At 46.2% G+C, this 16,532-nt stretch overlaps 1 protein-coding gene across 6 annotated transcripts in view; it reads right to left on the bottom strand.

The window, feature by feature from the left end:
• LOC137650113 (regulator of microtubule dynamics protein 1-like) overlaps positions 1 to 16,532 on the bottom strand; it is a 314,670-nt gene that overhangs the window by 218,793 nt on the left and 79,345 nt on the right. For all 6 annotated transcript variants that reach the window (XR_011045912.1, XR_011045913.1, XR_011045914.1 and 3 more), the window contains exon 3: positions 3,631 to 3,790. Coding sequence is in view for 2 of the 6 variants with exons in the window: in XM_068383241.1 (XP_068239342.1) it covers positions 3,631 to 3,790 (160 nt within the window). In the remaining 4 variants the exon portion in view is untranslated. The remainder of the gene's footprint in view (positions 1 to 3,630; positions 3,791 to 16,532) is intronic.

Genomic DNA, 16,532 nt, shown 5'->3' with positions numbered 1-16,532 from the left:
ACCGGAGTAGCCGACACCTCGTCGAATTATTCCTCCTCATTGTCTGGAGCCTGCTCCTCTTCCTGGTCTTCTGCCAGAAGGTCTTTTTCCAAACACTCGGACACCTCCGACATCCTATCGTCCAATTGGATGTCCTGCAGGGCGTCCGCGACTTCAGCATCCACCGGGATCTGAACTAACGGTATCTACGCTTGAGGCTGGGGAATCACTGCCTCTGCTGACGCCTTGGGGAAAAGGTAAGCCCTCATCTTCTCACTTGGAAGATAGGGGCCAGAAGTGTTCTTCTGAAAGCCCCTTACCCAGGTACGAAGCTTCTCCCTTGCTGCGTCCCTTGACTCCGCCGTCTTAGGGGAATCAAAAGCCTCAGTAATCAGGTTTGTGCATACTGTACATACCTGCGGGTCCCAATACCGGAGATCACCTTTGGAGACTGCGCATGCTGCGTGCCTCCTACACAAGTCTTGTCTGCAGAAGTTCTTGCTGCGGACGTTGCAGAAAACGCTACCACACTTCGGATGGTCCTTCTGTAAAGAGAAGAAAATTCCATGAGTATCAAGTGAACTACGTATCACTGGATATACATAGCTTAGAATAACTAAACTAGAAAGGAAAGACACACACTTGTATTTCCCGCACAGTCAATTGCTGCAACCTTCCAGATAATAAAATCGTATGGTTAATCTATTCTGGAGTGACCAAGAAATAATTTCCAGAGGAAACAGGTGTAGCTCACACCCAAATAAGTGATTTTAAAATACTGGATAGTAGATAAGAAAGAACTCACTTTCTATATCTGTATGGTTACACCAAAGGGCTGCGCAAGACAACACAAGAGTGTTAGAAAAACTTAGTGTTGTAACATATACTATACTATAGTTTTCTCTCTACAGTATATACTATACTGAAAAATACTGGCTACAGTATAGAAGGTAATGTGCCGGCCGGCACACACCTTAACTAGTTCCAAAGTATACTACTTACAGACTATAAGGTGGAAGAACGCTGGTTCAAATGCGTGTGGGCAACTACACAAGATAGCACCCGGCTGCCGGCCACCAAACGTAGCGGTCGGCAGAACCTTGGTGTGTTTCTATTGCCGGCTGGCAGGGGGCTGCCGGCCGGCAACTAAACAACAACAGCACCCGGCTGCCGGCCACTAATCGTAGCGGCCGGCAGAACTATGGTGTGATATTAGAGCCGGCCGGCAAAGGTATACAACCAATGTCGGCCGGCAGCAAAAGAACCAGAGAACTCCGACTGCCCGGCTGCCGGCCACTTAGGCCGGCAGCCGGGCTAGGGTACAAACACTAGAAGAAAAACAGAATGGATGCCGGGATAAGAGACTGTACTGCCTCATAGCCCGGCAACCCGAAAGAGCGCACATAAGGAAGGGGAGAATATAACTTCAGGCTTCCTGACCAATGCCATCTGGCTCTACAGACAAACATGGATGAGAGACCAAGGGAGGTCCGGGCAGCACTCAAAGCAGAAGACCCTTGCCGGCCGGCACGCACTGCCGGCAGCAAGGGACTGAGTCAACCCCACATCATAACCTATGCTAGGTACAGATGTAGAATGACGGACAGGGATGCAATGGCTAGGCCATCACTAAGGAAAGAGGGGGAAAGGGGGAAAGAGGGTCCTGCCAACCTTGCTCTAATAAAGAATCACCTGCAGCCGAGAAAACTCATCTTAGCCTAGGGGAGATCCGAGGAGGGAGGCCAGCAGTACTTGCCAACTCCCTCGGAACCAAAGCAAGGAAGGCGTTGTTATTCACAGAAAAAGGAGGATCTTATCCTCCACACCGAGAACAACAACACTGGACTAGTCTGCTAGATCACAAAAAGAAGGAATCATCTCGTACAGAAACCTACGAAAGTGAACTAAGGAGGCTAAGCCTCCTATGTCTGCTGTCAGCCTAGCAAGGGAATCTCAACCACAATACTAGACAGAAACAGACTCAGACTAAGAACTCTGATGTCCTGCCCCTTCCTGAAGCCAGACTTACTGGAAACAGGAAAGAACAGAAACACCCTAATAGAGTAGTATCTAAAGTCAATTCAGATAAACCATTAGGGTTAAGCCCAAGGCTTAAGCAGAGGGAAAGGGATTGCATACATTCTCCGAGGAGAAGAGAGCAACCGGGGAGTGTGAGAAAGTATACTAAAGCCCCATAGACAACTAGCCTAGGCGCGAAGAGAATCGATTACCTAAATCACCGAAACTCACTCGTATACTATCTTGGAAGAAAATCAACATAATCTTCAATGTATAAAACTGCCTAAAGCTTCAATAAAATTTTAAAACTCTCAGAAATCTGAATATCATGCAAGAGGTACTAGGGCCAAACGACTAGGCTACAAGGTCTAGCGTAGGCCAGAATCGGCAATTCATTCGCCAAAACGAAAATACTAAAAGCATCATATAAAAAAAATCCTATGTAACGCTGAATAGCTAAAATTATTAAAGCGAAACAGCCTGGAACGTCGCTCTGGCTAACTAAATAACTCATGCATAGCGAGCGACAGCGTCCAGGACGCCTCCGGTAGGCAACAGCTCTTGTAACAAAGATATCACTATCAATTTATTTTAAAATCACCAAGAGCTTACATTTATACATAAAAGAGATAATACTCAACTTATCAGAAGCAGAAGAAGTTGGAGAAAGCATTATAATGTTGAAATAATCCAATAATTGCGAGATAACACAGAGAAAAAACACCGAGTTCTTGAGCTACGCAAAAAGGAATACAGATGGCGCCGTGAGAACTAGGTACCTCTCCTCTCCCGTTTCGGGAGAGGAGAGGTACCTTGCGAGCGGCTCTCCTTTCTTTCTTGTTTTTCGTTTCCTTGCCAATTGACCCCTTCGAAGTGTTAACTCTGTTCGGGGTGCAGATTGCTATGTGGCGTGTCAAGAATACGTCCTCTGATATTTCGCGATATCCCTGGTTCTTTTATTAGGGATATTCGCTCCAGGAGTTAGAATTCTGGGACCTTAAGGTAAATTCTCTGGGAATATCGCCGTAGTTATATATACCCAAGGAAGCTACCCTTTAGGAACTTCCATCAGGACGACATGGCTTGAGCCCAAAAAACATAAACAAAATTATCATCGGTATGTAAAGTAATCATCTCTCGGCTGTCATCCACAGTTACCGGAGCCCCTGAGGGCTCCAAAAAGGAGGAACGAGATGAGGAATAATGTGTCACTGAAAGGAGCTTGTGCTTCTTGCTATTCAAGGAAGAAGATAAGGAAGGGGAATGATCCCTTTTAGCTCGTTTCTTGCAAAAGGAATACTTCTCCCACTGGAAGGACGGCTTACCACGGCAGTTCGGGTAAAGTGAATATAGATCTATCTTGACCCAACTCATGAAAGTGCCACAAGGGCGACCATCATGGCTGGGAAAAGTACGCCTCACACTAACAACACTAGACATTAATCCACAAAAAAAACACTGCACGGGAAGGCTAACCCAGTGTGGAGTGAATCGTGACCGTAGAGCAGCAAGAGATGGGAGTAAACTCATATAAATGACTCAGAAGTTTTTATCTCCATAGGAATAAAATCTGACCCTTCCATTCATAAGATTCTTTTATCAATTTTAACAGTGCATATTGAACTACAATACCTGTTTCTAAAGAAGCCAGATCTCGTTTCACTTCTAAGATGGTAGCATGTAAGCTGGAAATCTGTTGAGTAAGGTGGGTGTGCTCATTGATGCGTGTTAATAGATATGCTGTTCCTGCTCCCATCAAGACTCCAGCACCCAAGGCTGCTGCTACAGCAACCTTGAAGTTGAGTAACAAATATTCATTATACATCTTTAAAGGGATTCCGCAGCAAAAGAATAACAACTTGATTATCAGTAAAGTCATTTACAATATATATGTTTGATATACAGTACTATAATAAACAATAACTGCCCAGTTTAGACAGGAAAAACATTTATCTATTGGGGTAATATCATACTACATTATTAATTAATTAGTAATTATTTTTCACAGGGAAGTCAATTGAGTACCAAAGTAGACAACAAGATTAACATGACAAATTTGGAAATAATCTGTACTTTTTCCTAACGATACAAACCTTTAGCTATTTATAAGGGCATTCTTTCGGCAAAGCTGAAAGGAAGAGCCATTAAAATTTAGCAAGGGACAACTACCTACCCCTCTCACTCATACACCTGTGACTGTGCTTTACTTTGCTTGAAGGTAGGACTTCAAGGGAGACAGAGTTGGCGGGTAAGTTTGAATAAATAGCTAAAGGTTTGTATCGTTAGGAAAAATACAAATTACTTCCAAATTTGTCATTTGTTTCGTAACTGTGATACAAACCTACGCTATTTGTGGGGGTGACTCGCCCATTAGGAGGGTGGATGTCTCTTGCCAATCTGACTTTTGGCTTTACCTGGGGTCTCCTTTTTTCTTGAGTAGGTTAGTACCAAAAATAACCAGACCCTAACACATCACTAAACCTTGCTAAGCAAGGTCTGCAGCCTATGCAAGATGTATCGAGTTGTAAACAGTGTGACTGTCAAAGTAAAAGTAAGAAATATGACAAATTCGTAGATAATTTGTAATTTTCCAAGCCATTAAAACTTTATTGATGATTAACTACCCATTCTGCTAGTTAACAGGGGTAGCTTGGTGCCACTCCCGCTCACACATCTGTGATTGAGCTCACTTTGCTTGGAGGTAGGACTTCAAGGGGGATAGGGCTGGCGGGTAAGTTTGTATACATAGCTAAAGGTTTGTATCGTTAGGAAAAATGTTATTTTCATTAGTAAAATAAATTTTTGAATATACTTACCCGGTGATCATGTAGCTGCAGCTCTGCTGCCCGACAGAAAAAACCTACGGGCGGGATACGCCAGCGATCGCTATACAGGTGGGGGTGTACAACAACAGCGCCATCTGTCGAGTAGGTACTCAAGTACTTCTTGTCAACAAAGAACCAATTTTCTCCTCGGTCCACTGGGTCTCTATGGGGAGGAAGGGTGGGTCCTTTAATTCATGATCACCGGGTAAGTATATTCAAAATTTATTTTACTAATGAAAATAACATTTTTCAATAATAATCTTACCCGGTGATCATGTAGCTGATTCACACCCAGAGGGGTGGGTGGAGACCAGCATACATGTTAACAATAGAAGCTAAGTATCCCGTATTTCATTTTAGCAGTTATTCAAAATAACAAACATAAAATTAATAAGTACCTGGTAAGGAAGTCGACTTGAACCATTACTCTGCCTTTTTAAGTACGTCTTCCTTACTGAGCCTCGCGATCCTCTTAGGATGCTGAGCGACTCCTAGGTGCTGAAGTATGAAGGGCTGCAACCCATACTAAAGGACCTCATCACAACCTCTAATCTAGGCGCTTCTCAAGAAAGAATTTGACCACCCGCCAAATCAACCAGGATGCGAAAGGCTTCTTAGCCTTCCGTACAACCCAAAAACAACAATAAAAAGCATTTCAAGAGAAAGATTAAAAAAGGTTATGGGATTATGGGAATGTAGTGGTTGAGCCCTCACCTACTACTGCACTCGCTGCTACGAATGGTCCCAGGGTGTAGCAGTTCTCGTAAAGAGACTGGACATCTTTAAGGTAAAATGATGCGAACACTGACTTGCTTCTCCAATAGGTTGCATCCATTACACTCTGCAGAGATCTGTTTTGTTTGAAGGCCACTGAAGTAGCAACAGCTCTAACTTCATGTGTCCTTACCTTCAGCAAAGCATGGTCCTCCTCATTCAGATGAGAATGGGCTTCTCTAATCAAAAGTCTGATGTAATAAGAAACTGCGTTCTTCGACATCGGTAAAGCAGGTTTCTTAATAGAACACCATAAAGCTTCTGATTGTCCTCGTAATGGCTTCGTACGTCTTAAATAGTACTTAAGAGCTCTTACTGGGCATAGTACTCTCTCTTGTTCGTTTCCAACCAAACTGGACAGACTTGGAATCTCAAACGATTTGGGCCAAGGACGAGAAGGGAGTTCGTTTTTAGCTAAAAAACCAAGCTGTAAGGAACATGTAGCCGTTTCAGATGTAAATCCTATGTTCCTGCTGAAGGCGTGTATCTCACTGACTCTTTTAGCTGTTGCTAAGCAAACGAGGAAAAGAGTCTTCAAAGTGAGATCTTTAAAAGAGGCTGATTGAAGCGGTTCGAACCTTGCTGACATCAGGAACCTTAAAACCACGTCTAAGTTCCAACCTGGTGTGGCTAACCGACGCTCCTTTGAGGTCTCAAAAGACTTAAGGAGGTCCTGTAGATCTTTGTTGTTGGAAAGATCTAAGCCTCTGTGGCGGAAGACTGCTGCCAACATGCTTCTGTAACCTTTGATCGTAGGAGCTGATAGGGATCTTACCTTCCTTAGGTGTAAAAGGAAGTCAGCTATCTGCGTTACAGAGGTACTGGTTGAGGATACTGAATTCGCCTTGCACCAGCTTCGGAAGACTTCCCATTTTGACTGGTAGACCTTGAGAGTGGATGTCCTCCTTGCTCTGGCAATCGCTCTGGCTGCCTCCTTCGAAAAGCCTCTAGCTCTTGAGAGTCTTTCGATAGTCTGAAGGCAGTCAGACGAAGAGCGTGGAGGCTTTGGTGTACCTTCTTTACGTGCGGCTGACGCAGAAGGTCCACTCTTAGAGGAAGAGTCCTGGGAACGTCTACTAGCCATTGCAGTACCTCGGTGAACCATTCTCTCGCGGGCCAGAGGGGAGCAACCAACGTCAACCTTGTCCCTTCGTGAGAGGCGAACTTCTGCAGTACCTTGTTGACAATCTTGAACGGGGGGAACGCATAAAGGTCTAGATGGGACCAATCCAGAAGAAAGGCATCTACGTGAACTGCTGCTGGGTCCGGAATCGGTGAGCAATAATTTGGGAGCCTCTTGGTCATCGAGGTAGTGAACAGATCTATGGTGGGCTGACCCCACAGGGTCCATAGTCTGTTGCAAACATTCTTGTGAAGGGTCCATTCTGTAGGGATGATCTGACCCTTCCGGCTGAGGCGGTCTGCCATGACATTCATGTCGCCTTGAATGAACCTCGTTACAAGCGATATGTTTCGATCTCTTGACCAGGTGAGGAGGTCCCTTGCGATCTCGAACAACGTCCTCGAATGAGTCCCTCCTTGCTTGGAGATGTACGCCAAGGCTGTAGTGTTGTCGGAGTTCACCTCCACCACCTTGCCTAGAAGGAGGGACTTGAAGCTTCTCAAGGCCAGATGAACTGCCAGTAGCTCCTTGCAGTTGATGTGTAGTGCTCTTTGATCCGGATTCCACGTGCCCGAGCATTTCCGACCGTCCAGTGTCGCACCCCAGCCCGTGTCTGATGCGTCCGAGAAGAGAAGGTGGTCGGGGGTCTGAACAGCCAGTGGTAGACCTTCCCTGAGAAGAATGTTGTTCTTCCACCAAGTCAGTGCAGACTTCATCTTCTCGGAGATAGGAACTGAGACCGCTTCTAGCGTCATGTCCTTTCTCCAGTGAGCAGCTAGGTGATACTGAAGGGGTCGGAGGTGGAGTCTCCCTAACGGGATGAACTGGTCCAGCGATGAAAGCGTCCCTATTAGACTCATCCACTGTCTGACTGAACATCGGTTCCTTTTCAGCATGCTCTGGATGCATTCTTGGGCTTGACTGATTCTGGGGGCCGACGGAAAAGCCCGAAAAGCTTGACTCTGAATCTCCATACCTAGATAGACTATAGTTTGGGATGGGACGAGTTGGGACTTTTCTATATTGACCAGGAGACCCAATTCCTTGGTCAGATCCATAGTCCATTTGAGATTCTCCAGACAGCGACGACTTGACGCAGCTCTTAAAAGCCAGTCGTCCAAATAGAGGGAGGCTCTGATGTCTGCTAAATGCAGGAATTTGGCAATATTCCTCATCAGTTTGGTAAACACTAGAGGTGCCGTGCTTAGGCCAAAGCACAGGGCTTGGAACTGGTAAACCACCTTCCCAAAGATGAACCTTAGGAAAGGTAGGGAATCTGGGTGGATGGGGACGTGAAAGTACGCGTCCTTTAGGTCTAACGAGACCATCCAGTCTTCCTTCCTGACCGATGCTAGCACCGACTTCGTCGTCTCCATGGTGAACGTCTGCTTGGTGACAAAGACATTTAGAGCACTGACGTCTAGCACCGGTCTCCACCCTCCTGTCTTCTTCGCTACTAAGAAGAGACGGTTGTAGAAGCCCGGGGATTGATGGTCCCGGACTATGACTACCGCTCCCTTTTGTAGCAAGAGAGACACCTCTTGCTGTAAAGCTAGCCTCTTGTCCTCCTCTCTGTACCTGGGAGAGAGGTCGATGGGAGTTGTTGCTAGAGGGGGCTTGCGCAAGAATGGAATCCTGTACCCCTCTCTGAGTAACTTCACAGACTGTGCGTCTGCACCCCTGTTCTCCCAGGCCTGCCAGTAGTTCTTGAGCCTGGCTCCCACTGCTGTCTGGAGAAGATGGCAGTCAGACTCTGCCTTTTGAGGACTTGGAACCCTTCTTCTTTTTGCCACGTTGACTATCGGCACGGGTACCTCCTCTGCTGGAGGTTCTGCCACGAAAGGGCGGAATGAACCTAGACGCTGGTGTGTCCATCCTAGGTCTAGGCACGGAAGGTAAAGCTGTGACTTTACGTGCGGATGACGCCACCAGGTCATGGGTGTCTTTCTGGATCAACGAGGCGGCAATCCCCTTGATCAGCTCTTCAGGAAAGAGACACTTGGATAGCGGAGCAAACATCAGCTCTGACTTCTGACATGGTGTGACTCCCGCCGACAAGAAGGAGCAAAGGTGATCTCGCTTCTTAAGAACTCCAGACACGAAAGAAGCCGCAAGCTCGCCAGACCCATCCCGAATGGCTTTGTCCATGCAGGACATGATGAGCATGGCAGAGTCCTTATCCGAAGGGGAGGTCTTTCTGCTCAACGCTCCCAAACACCAGTCCAGGAAGTTGAAGATCTCAAACGCACGGAAAACTCCCTTCAAAAGATGGTCCATGTCCGAAGAAGTCCAGCAAATCTTGGACCGTCTCATAGCCAGTCTGCGGGGAGAGTCTACCAGACTTGAGAAGTCGCCCTGGGCAGAGGCAGGAACTCCCAAGCCTAGAACCTCTCCTGTGGCATACCAAACGCTAGATCTGGAAGCAAGCTTGGCCGGGGGAAACAAGAAGGTTGTCTTCCCAAGTTGCTTCTTGGCCTGCAGCCACTCTCCCAGTACCCTTAAAGCTCTCTTGGACGAGCGAGCGAGTACGAGCTTCGTAAAGGCAGGAGCTGCTGACTGCATGCTTAAAGCGAACTCAGAGGGAGGTGAGCGTGGAGCTGCAGACACAAACTGCTCCGGATACAACTCCTTAAACAGGGCAAGGACTTTCCTAAAGTCTAAGGAGGGAGGCGTAGTCTTGGGTTCATCTATGTAGGAGTGTTGATCGTCCAAATGCGCAGCTTCGTCGTCATCAGAGATTCCTTCATCCGAATGTTGAGGAGGAAGCGGCAAAGGAGGAGAAGAAACTGAACGGCTGAATCCGGCAGCACGGGTGCATGCGTAGCTGCACTGGATCCAACATCATGCCGCTGCTGGTCAGTCTGAGAGCTGGCAACAACAAAAGCGGAGTGGTGGTGCGTGGTGGGGACTGCCGTGGGTTGCGGAGACTGCCGCATTGCGTCAAAACACGGCAGCTTGACTGCACCTTCCCACTGCTGATGCGGTAGCTCACGCATGTCAACGGAGGGTGCCGCACGTCGGCTAACGTCAACATGCGTCTGGCAGGGTCGACTGCGCATCGGTGGTGGAGCTCTCACAGCCGGAGTGTGGGAGCAGGCAGCCGCAGTGTCAGCTGAGCGCACAACCGTGGCAGGTTGTAGGTTAACGGGTGCAGCGTCAACCTTCTCAGCACGATACTCCTGCATGAAGGAAGCTAGCTGAGTCTGCATAGACTGCAGCAAAGACCACTTAGGGTCTACAGCGGTTGGTGCGGCAACAGACGGAGTGATTGCCTGCTGCGGAACCACTCTACCTCTCTTGGGAGGTGTGCAGTCTTCGGAAGACTGCGGCGAGTCCGAACTGACCCAGTGGCTACACCTGGGCCGTTGGACTCGCTCGGAAGGGACCTTGCGCTTGAGAGGTCGTGAGACCTTGGTCCAGCGTTTCTGACGAGAAACTTCTTCCGCAGACGAGGAATGAATGGGCTCACTCGTCTGTTTGTGGGTGGGACGATCTCGGCAAGATACGTCCTCAACCACTGAGGGTACGTCTGTACGCTGATCAAGGCCTGTCGAACCCTTTGGTCGTACGACATTGCTTCTCCCCTGGGCTTGGGAGCTTGCAAGAGGTCCCGGACTGGGAGGACGACAGGCACGAACAGACGCACCCTCATGCGTAACACTGACACTTTTCACTTCACTTGCACTCACTACACTTCCCACTGCACTTTTCTTCTTCAACTCTTTGACGTCAGCCAAGAGTTGATTGCGGTCATTCGCTAATGACTCAACTCTGTCACCAAGAGCCTGAATGGCACGCATCATATCCGCCATCGAGGGTTGATGAGAGCTAGTAGAAGAGTCGGGTGTAACCACTACAGGGGAAGGAATAGGTTGTGGGGCATGGGGAGAGGAAAAATCAAAAGAGCGAGACGAACTCCTCCTGATCCTATCCTTCTCTAGCCTACGTGCATTCTTAAGGAATTCTTGAAAATCGAATTCCGAAAGCCCAGCGCATTCCTCACATCAATCTTCCAATTGACAGGCTTTACCCCTACAATTGGAACAAACGGTGTGAGGATCTATAGAGGCCTTCGGAAGACGCCTAGAACAGTCCCTAGCGCTACACTGCCTGTACTTGGGGACTTGAGTAGGGTCAGACATCTTGAATTAGTCAAAGGGGGAAATCCAAAATCTATCCAAGTCGTCAACAAATAATCCAAAATCTAATCAATGAAAGCTTGATAAAGTATTGATGATAACTTCTGTACAGCGAAAGCTAATAACTAGAGAGAATACATCACCAAATAGCGTGAAAATCAACTCCAGAAACAACAGCGTATCAAGTAGGTCTTGCCGGTGGCACGACAGAGAGAAAATTGGTTCTTTGTTGACAAGAAGTACTTGAGTACCTACTCGACAGATGGCGCTGTTGTTGTACACCCCCACCTGTATAGCGATCGCTGGCGTATCCCGCCCGTAGGTTTTTTCTGTCGGGCAGCAGAGCTGCAGCTACATGATCACCGGGTAAGATTAATATTGAAAAATACAAATTATCTACGAATTTATCATTTGTTCCGTAACTGGAATACAAACCTACACTATTTATTAGAGGTGAATCACCCATTATGAGGATGGATGTCCCTGCCAATTTGACAAATTCGTAGATAATTTGTATTTTTCCTAACTATACAAACCTTAGCTATTTTATACTTTCGGTATAGCTGATATGACAAACCATTAATTTTTAACGAGGGTTAACTACCCAAACCGCTAGTTAGCTTGCTACCGCTCCCCCTTACACACCTGTGATTGAGCTCACTTTGCTTGGAGGTAGGACTTCAAGGGGGATAGACCTGACAGGCAAGTTTGGTTAAATAGCTAAGGTTTGTATAGTTAAGAAAAATACAAATTACCTGCGAATTTGTCATTTGTTCCGTAACTGGAATACAAACCACGCTATTTAATAGGGGTGACTCACTCATTAGGTAGGGTGGACGTCCATGCCAATCTGGCTTTTTGGCTTTACCCAGGGGCTCCTTATCCAAGTGTGTTAGCACTCAGGGAATAAGGGAAGAGTCATTCTAGACAGTAGAAAAAGGGGATCTCAAGGTAAGCATATATTGTATGGACAAACATAAGGATACACCAGATGAACAAACAGTCTAGTAGTTTGTGAAAATTACCAAATACTTAAGTGTTTCATAAATCCATTGTTTATGAGCATACAAATATATAAAAGTACATACTCTGAACTTTTAATCATGCAATTATCAGGCGAGTTAGGACGCAATTACATTCTAATAGACATTTATTAGAAAGTAAAACAAATGTAGCATGATAACGGAACTATATATGTAACCTGTACAGAGATTATCTTTCTTTCTTGGAAAGCAAGAAATGATAAGTGCCACTCTCAGATTGAAGAAAATTTATAAAACAAATTCTCTTCATAATTCCTGTACAGGTTACTTTTATCGGCACTGTGTACTATGTACACCGGGCACCAGTGCTATCTGTATAATTCCACACCTGGGATTTTGAACAGAGCTAGTGTCACCATGGTAACACTTAATCAAAGGAGGTCATACCCTAAGAGGGATGACCCCTTCTACCTTTAATTGACAGTCCCAGTCAATTAACTGTTCATCGTAGAATTAGACGGCGGGTTAAGTACTCTACCCGACGTCACCACATACTGCTTCAGATCATGGACTTGCTTAGTATAGTGTTTGTAAAACACTGGATGATTCTCACCCAGTATATGTGCGAGGACATTTGAAATCCCAAACCATTGACTGTTTATAACAGTAATTAGGGGGCAGGTTTTAATACACTACCTGCCGCCACTACATAGTGTTTCAGTTCATGTATCTGTTTCGCATAGTGTTTGTAAAACACTCTGGATGATTCCCATCCAGTGTATGAACGAAGACGCTCAAAGTCCATATACTGAAAGAAGTTCAGTGATGAAGCAATCTTTCTCGGATCATGACCTGCAGGAGTACTGTCAGGATCCGCTCTACTAATAAAGTAGGTAAGCTTCGCCCTCAGTTGTTTTAGGGATAAGTTTGATCCAGAGGTTTCTCCTTTAAAGAGCTGTCCTCCCCTGAAGTCTGAAGTTCTACAAAGATAGACCTTTAGACACTCTACCAGACATAGAGAGACATCTTCCTTCAGAGGGCAGATTCTCCAGGGACCCCACCTTTTAGTGGGTAGCTCATTCTTAGCGAGAAAGGATGGATCAGGAAAAAGATTCAGTTCTCCTGTTTCTGAGAACTTAATGTGGCCCTCATCCCTAGAAAGGGCCACTATTTCACTAACTCTAGCCCCTGAGGCTATAGCGAACAGAAAAATAACCTTTTGGGTTAGATCCTTAAGCGAACAATCTTCATTGTTTGGATGAGGCATAATGTAGGACCTTGTCCAAAGACCAAGAGATGGACTTTGGTGGTGCAGCAGGCCTAAGCCTCGCACATGCCTTCGGGATCTTATTAAAGATCTCATTCCCCAAGTCTACTTGAAAGGCATATAGAAGAGGTCTAGTCAAGGCTGACTTGCACGTACTTATCGTGTTGGCCGCCAAACCCTGGTTATGAAGATGGATAAAGAAGGACATGCAGAAGTTCATTGAAATCTCTCTCGGTCCTTTTGCTTTTACGAAAGCAACCCACTTTTTCCATGATGACTCATATTGTCTTCTAGTTGACTTAGACTTGTATTCTTCTAAGAATTCTATATTGCCTTTTGAGATCCCAAATCTTTTCTTAACCGCTAGGGCAAGAAAATCATGCAATAAAGGGTTTGGGTTCTATGTAATAAATCGAAGGCAATTAATCTCTGAACCTTCCGGAGTTGTCCCGGCTTCAGAATTAAGGACAGCCTCAGCCTCTGTTCCTTCCTCAAGGAGGATAGATCGCTCTTGGGCTACCTGGGAGCCAAAAGAGCTACTCCCACCTGGAAGGATCTCAGCATGTTGAGGACTCTCAGCAGGTGATTGGACGGGATGAACTGGAAATCCTAAGTCTATCCCTTCCATTTCAGAGACATGATGTCTATCATTTAAATTAGAGGATCCTCGTATGGGGCTACATATCAAGGTAGTTCCTTGACAGCGCTCGTAATGAAGAGGTCGGATTGCAGTTCGGGGACTTGTTCCCATCTGGGAGAGAATAGGTCTGCGTCCGTGGACCATTCTAACTCTATCGGCCTGAGCCTGAGTAGAGCATCCACTGTCACATAGCGGATCGGTTGTATGTGAACTGCTGACAGGTGCCATCCCTTTAGGTAAGGGATGGCTAACTACACCTAGACTGTATGAGACGTTCCTTAGCATCGTCGATTGCAGCGTCTCGTTATCGCTTCGGAGTCCCAGATCAGCCGTAGACAATCTGATCTGCTTGGAGAGAGTTTCCCTACTCATGACTGGACCAACATGGTCTTGGGATTTTCGGGCTTTGACCTTTGTTAGGGAAGCGATTAAGGAAGGACCGCTATCGGTCTTTTTAGGCCTCTTCGAGCGTTTGATGCTTGTTTTCTCCAGGCTCCCAGCGCATCTTGCAGCAGTGCTCTTACCACAGGGCCTGCCTATATTGCGAACTGGAGAGAGATCAGGGTGCCTCCCTGTTCTCGTTTTGGGATTCTGACTGATTACCGGAGTCTCTTGACAGACCTTGCCATCTCCTCTTACCTTCCCAAAGGAAAGGAGAGTTGGAGTGACAACAGGCTTCAATGGCTTTTCAGTCATTGAAACCTTTGAGCCGGAGAGAATCGAGACTTCTTGAAGTTTATCTTTCATCCACGATGTTCCGGGGACCGGATCATTTCTTCGGATGTTCATAGACCAGCCACCTTGGGTGCTGCCCACCCCAGCCTCTTGTCCAGGAACATTGTTGCCTGAACATTTCTTAGGCTTAAATATTGCATGACTGTGTCTGCCAATTTTATGAAGGCAGCTAGGACTATGTCTAGTCTGGCGAGTATCTTTACTAGGAAGTGCGTTACTTTGTGTAATTTGAATCCTAGATAGGAGGGGAAAGGGTGATTGACTGGAAGTTGCCGATAGACGACTTTCAGGTCTAGTAAGACTATAGGCACCCTTTTTTGCAGCGGGGTCCTTATGATCAGGAGGATAAACATCCTGAACTCGTTGTTTTATTTGGACTTGTTTAGTGGCGATAAGTCCTGAATGACACTGAATTTTCTTGAGTCCTTCTCGTAAACACACAATGGCCTTCCCTGAAATTCGGTGGACTAAAGTTTCCTTACCACCTGTATGCTCTAGAGCTCTCAGGTAAACTGGAGGGTTTTGGATTATCGGAGGAGTTGAGGAAATGGTGGTAGAGATATCTCCACCTCTCATCTTAGTCCCATCATGATTAGGCCATGGACCCAAGGATCTAAGGTCCAGCGATCCCAAAGGAATCTCCCTCCTACTAGAAGCATTTCTATGTTTCGACTGATCAGTAGGAATATCTTTTCGACCATCTGTCTGTGACATCTCAGTCACTACAACTGTGGATTGTTGTTGAACCGCTCGAAATGGATTTCCAGACCTCTCCATCTTCCTTTTAGGTTGGGGACCCACAACCTTAGAAGATTCTCTTTTTGAAAGGATGCCCCACTTTTGGAGAAGTCCTACTTTCTCCGTGGAGGCGTTCTTAATCACTTTCTTGACTACCTCGTCTGGAAAGAGGTCTTTACCCCAGATGTTGGAAGATATTAGCTTTCTTGTATCGTGTTTCGCTGTTGCTTTAGCAAACACAAACTCCCTACATGTTCTTCTAGCCTTTTTAAAGGCATAAAGGTCTTTTACCAAAGTAGCCATATGTATTTTGGCTAAGACCTTGAGCATGTCTGGGGTATCTTGATGAGCCGAACAGAACTCTATGTAGTTCTGTAGAGATAAGGAGGCTGCAAGTCTCTCCTTTGTTTCTTGTTCATCCTGTAAGAGAAACTCAAATAATTTTGGAAGATTTTCCTTAAATTGTTGACTTGCACATCCGCCTCAAATATTCCTACTGAAAAGGTGAAATGGGCCTCCTTCCAGTTCTTCTCCTGTCTGGGAAATGCTAGTGACAGAGGCTCACACTCCTTGAGTGTAGGACACGGTTTACCTGTCTCTACTGCCTCAGTGACATATTTGAAAGCCTTCTCCGTAAAGGGGAATGAAACTGAAACAGGAGCAAGAAAGGAAGAGTGCTTGTTACCTGGTGTGGATACCTTCAACACCGAGTAACCCGCCTTTTCTATGCTGCTTGATAGGATAGCCTGTGCTTTATCATTGTCGAGAATCATAACCTCCTTTGATTCAGTTCCTTTTCCTGATGTTGGTTCATCCTTCAGTCTAATGAAACAGTTCGGGAAAGCGTTAAAGCTTGGCCAGAACTGGATTTTGTCCAAAGGAACAGGACCCATCTTCTCCGAGATGTAGAGTTTGCCGTTTAAAATCGGCATTAGCTCCGCAAACCTCCAGGGATTGGTTGTGGAGCATGTCGGAAGGTCTTGATCTACGAGTCGTTTGTACGACCCTTTAGGAGCGACAAGTGGAGCTTTACCAAGCTCTACCTTGCATTTTGCTTCCTGCTTTGTGCTCTGTTTGCACAAATTTTCTAATAAATTCTTGACTTGGGCCCATAACTGGTTAATTCCCTCTAAAAGAGGGATAGAAGGCAGAGATATCGATGTCGTTGGCTCATAAGCCTGTTGGGACGGAGACAATTCCACCCGACATTCTCCCCTTCTTCCTGTGGGCGCTTTTTGCCCTCCTTCCCGAAGGTTATCTGGCCATCGGGAAATGTACCTCGTGTCTGGGGTACCACTAATTCCTTACTC

The sequence above is a fragment of the Palaemon carinicauda genome, chromosome 11 (genome assembly GCF_036898095.1).
Source record: "Palaemon carinicauda isolate YSFRI2023 chromosome 11, ASM3689809v2, whole genome shotgun sequence".
In the NCBI taxonomy this organism is placed as follows: domain Eukaryota; kingdom Metazoa; phylum Arthropoda; class Malacostraca; order Decapoda; family Palaemonidae; genus Palaemon; species Palaemon carinicauda.
Note: the sequence above shows the minus strand (reverse complement) of the source record. Positions and strands in the feature narration are given on the sequence as shown.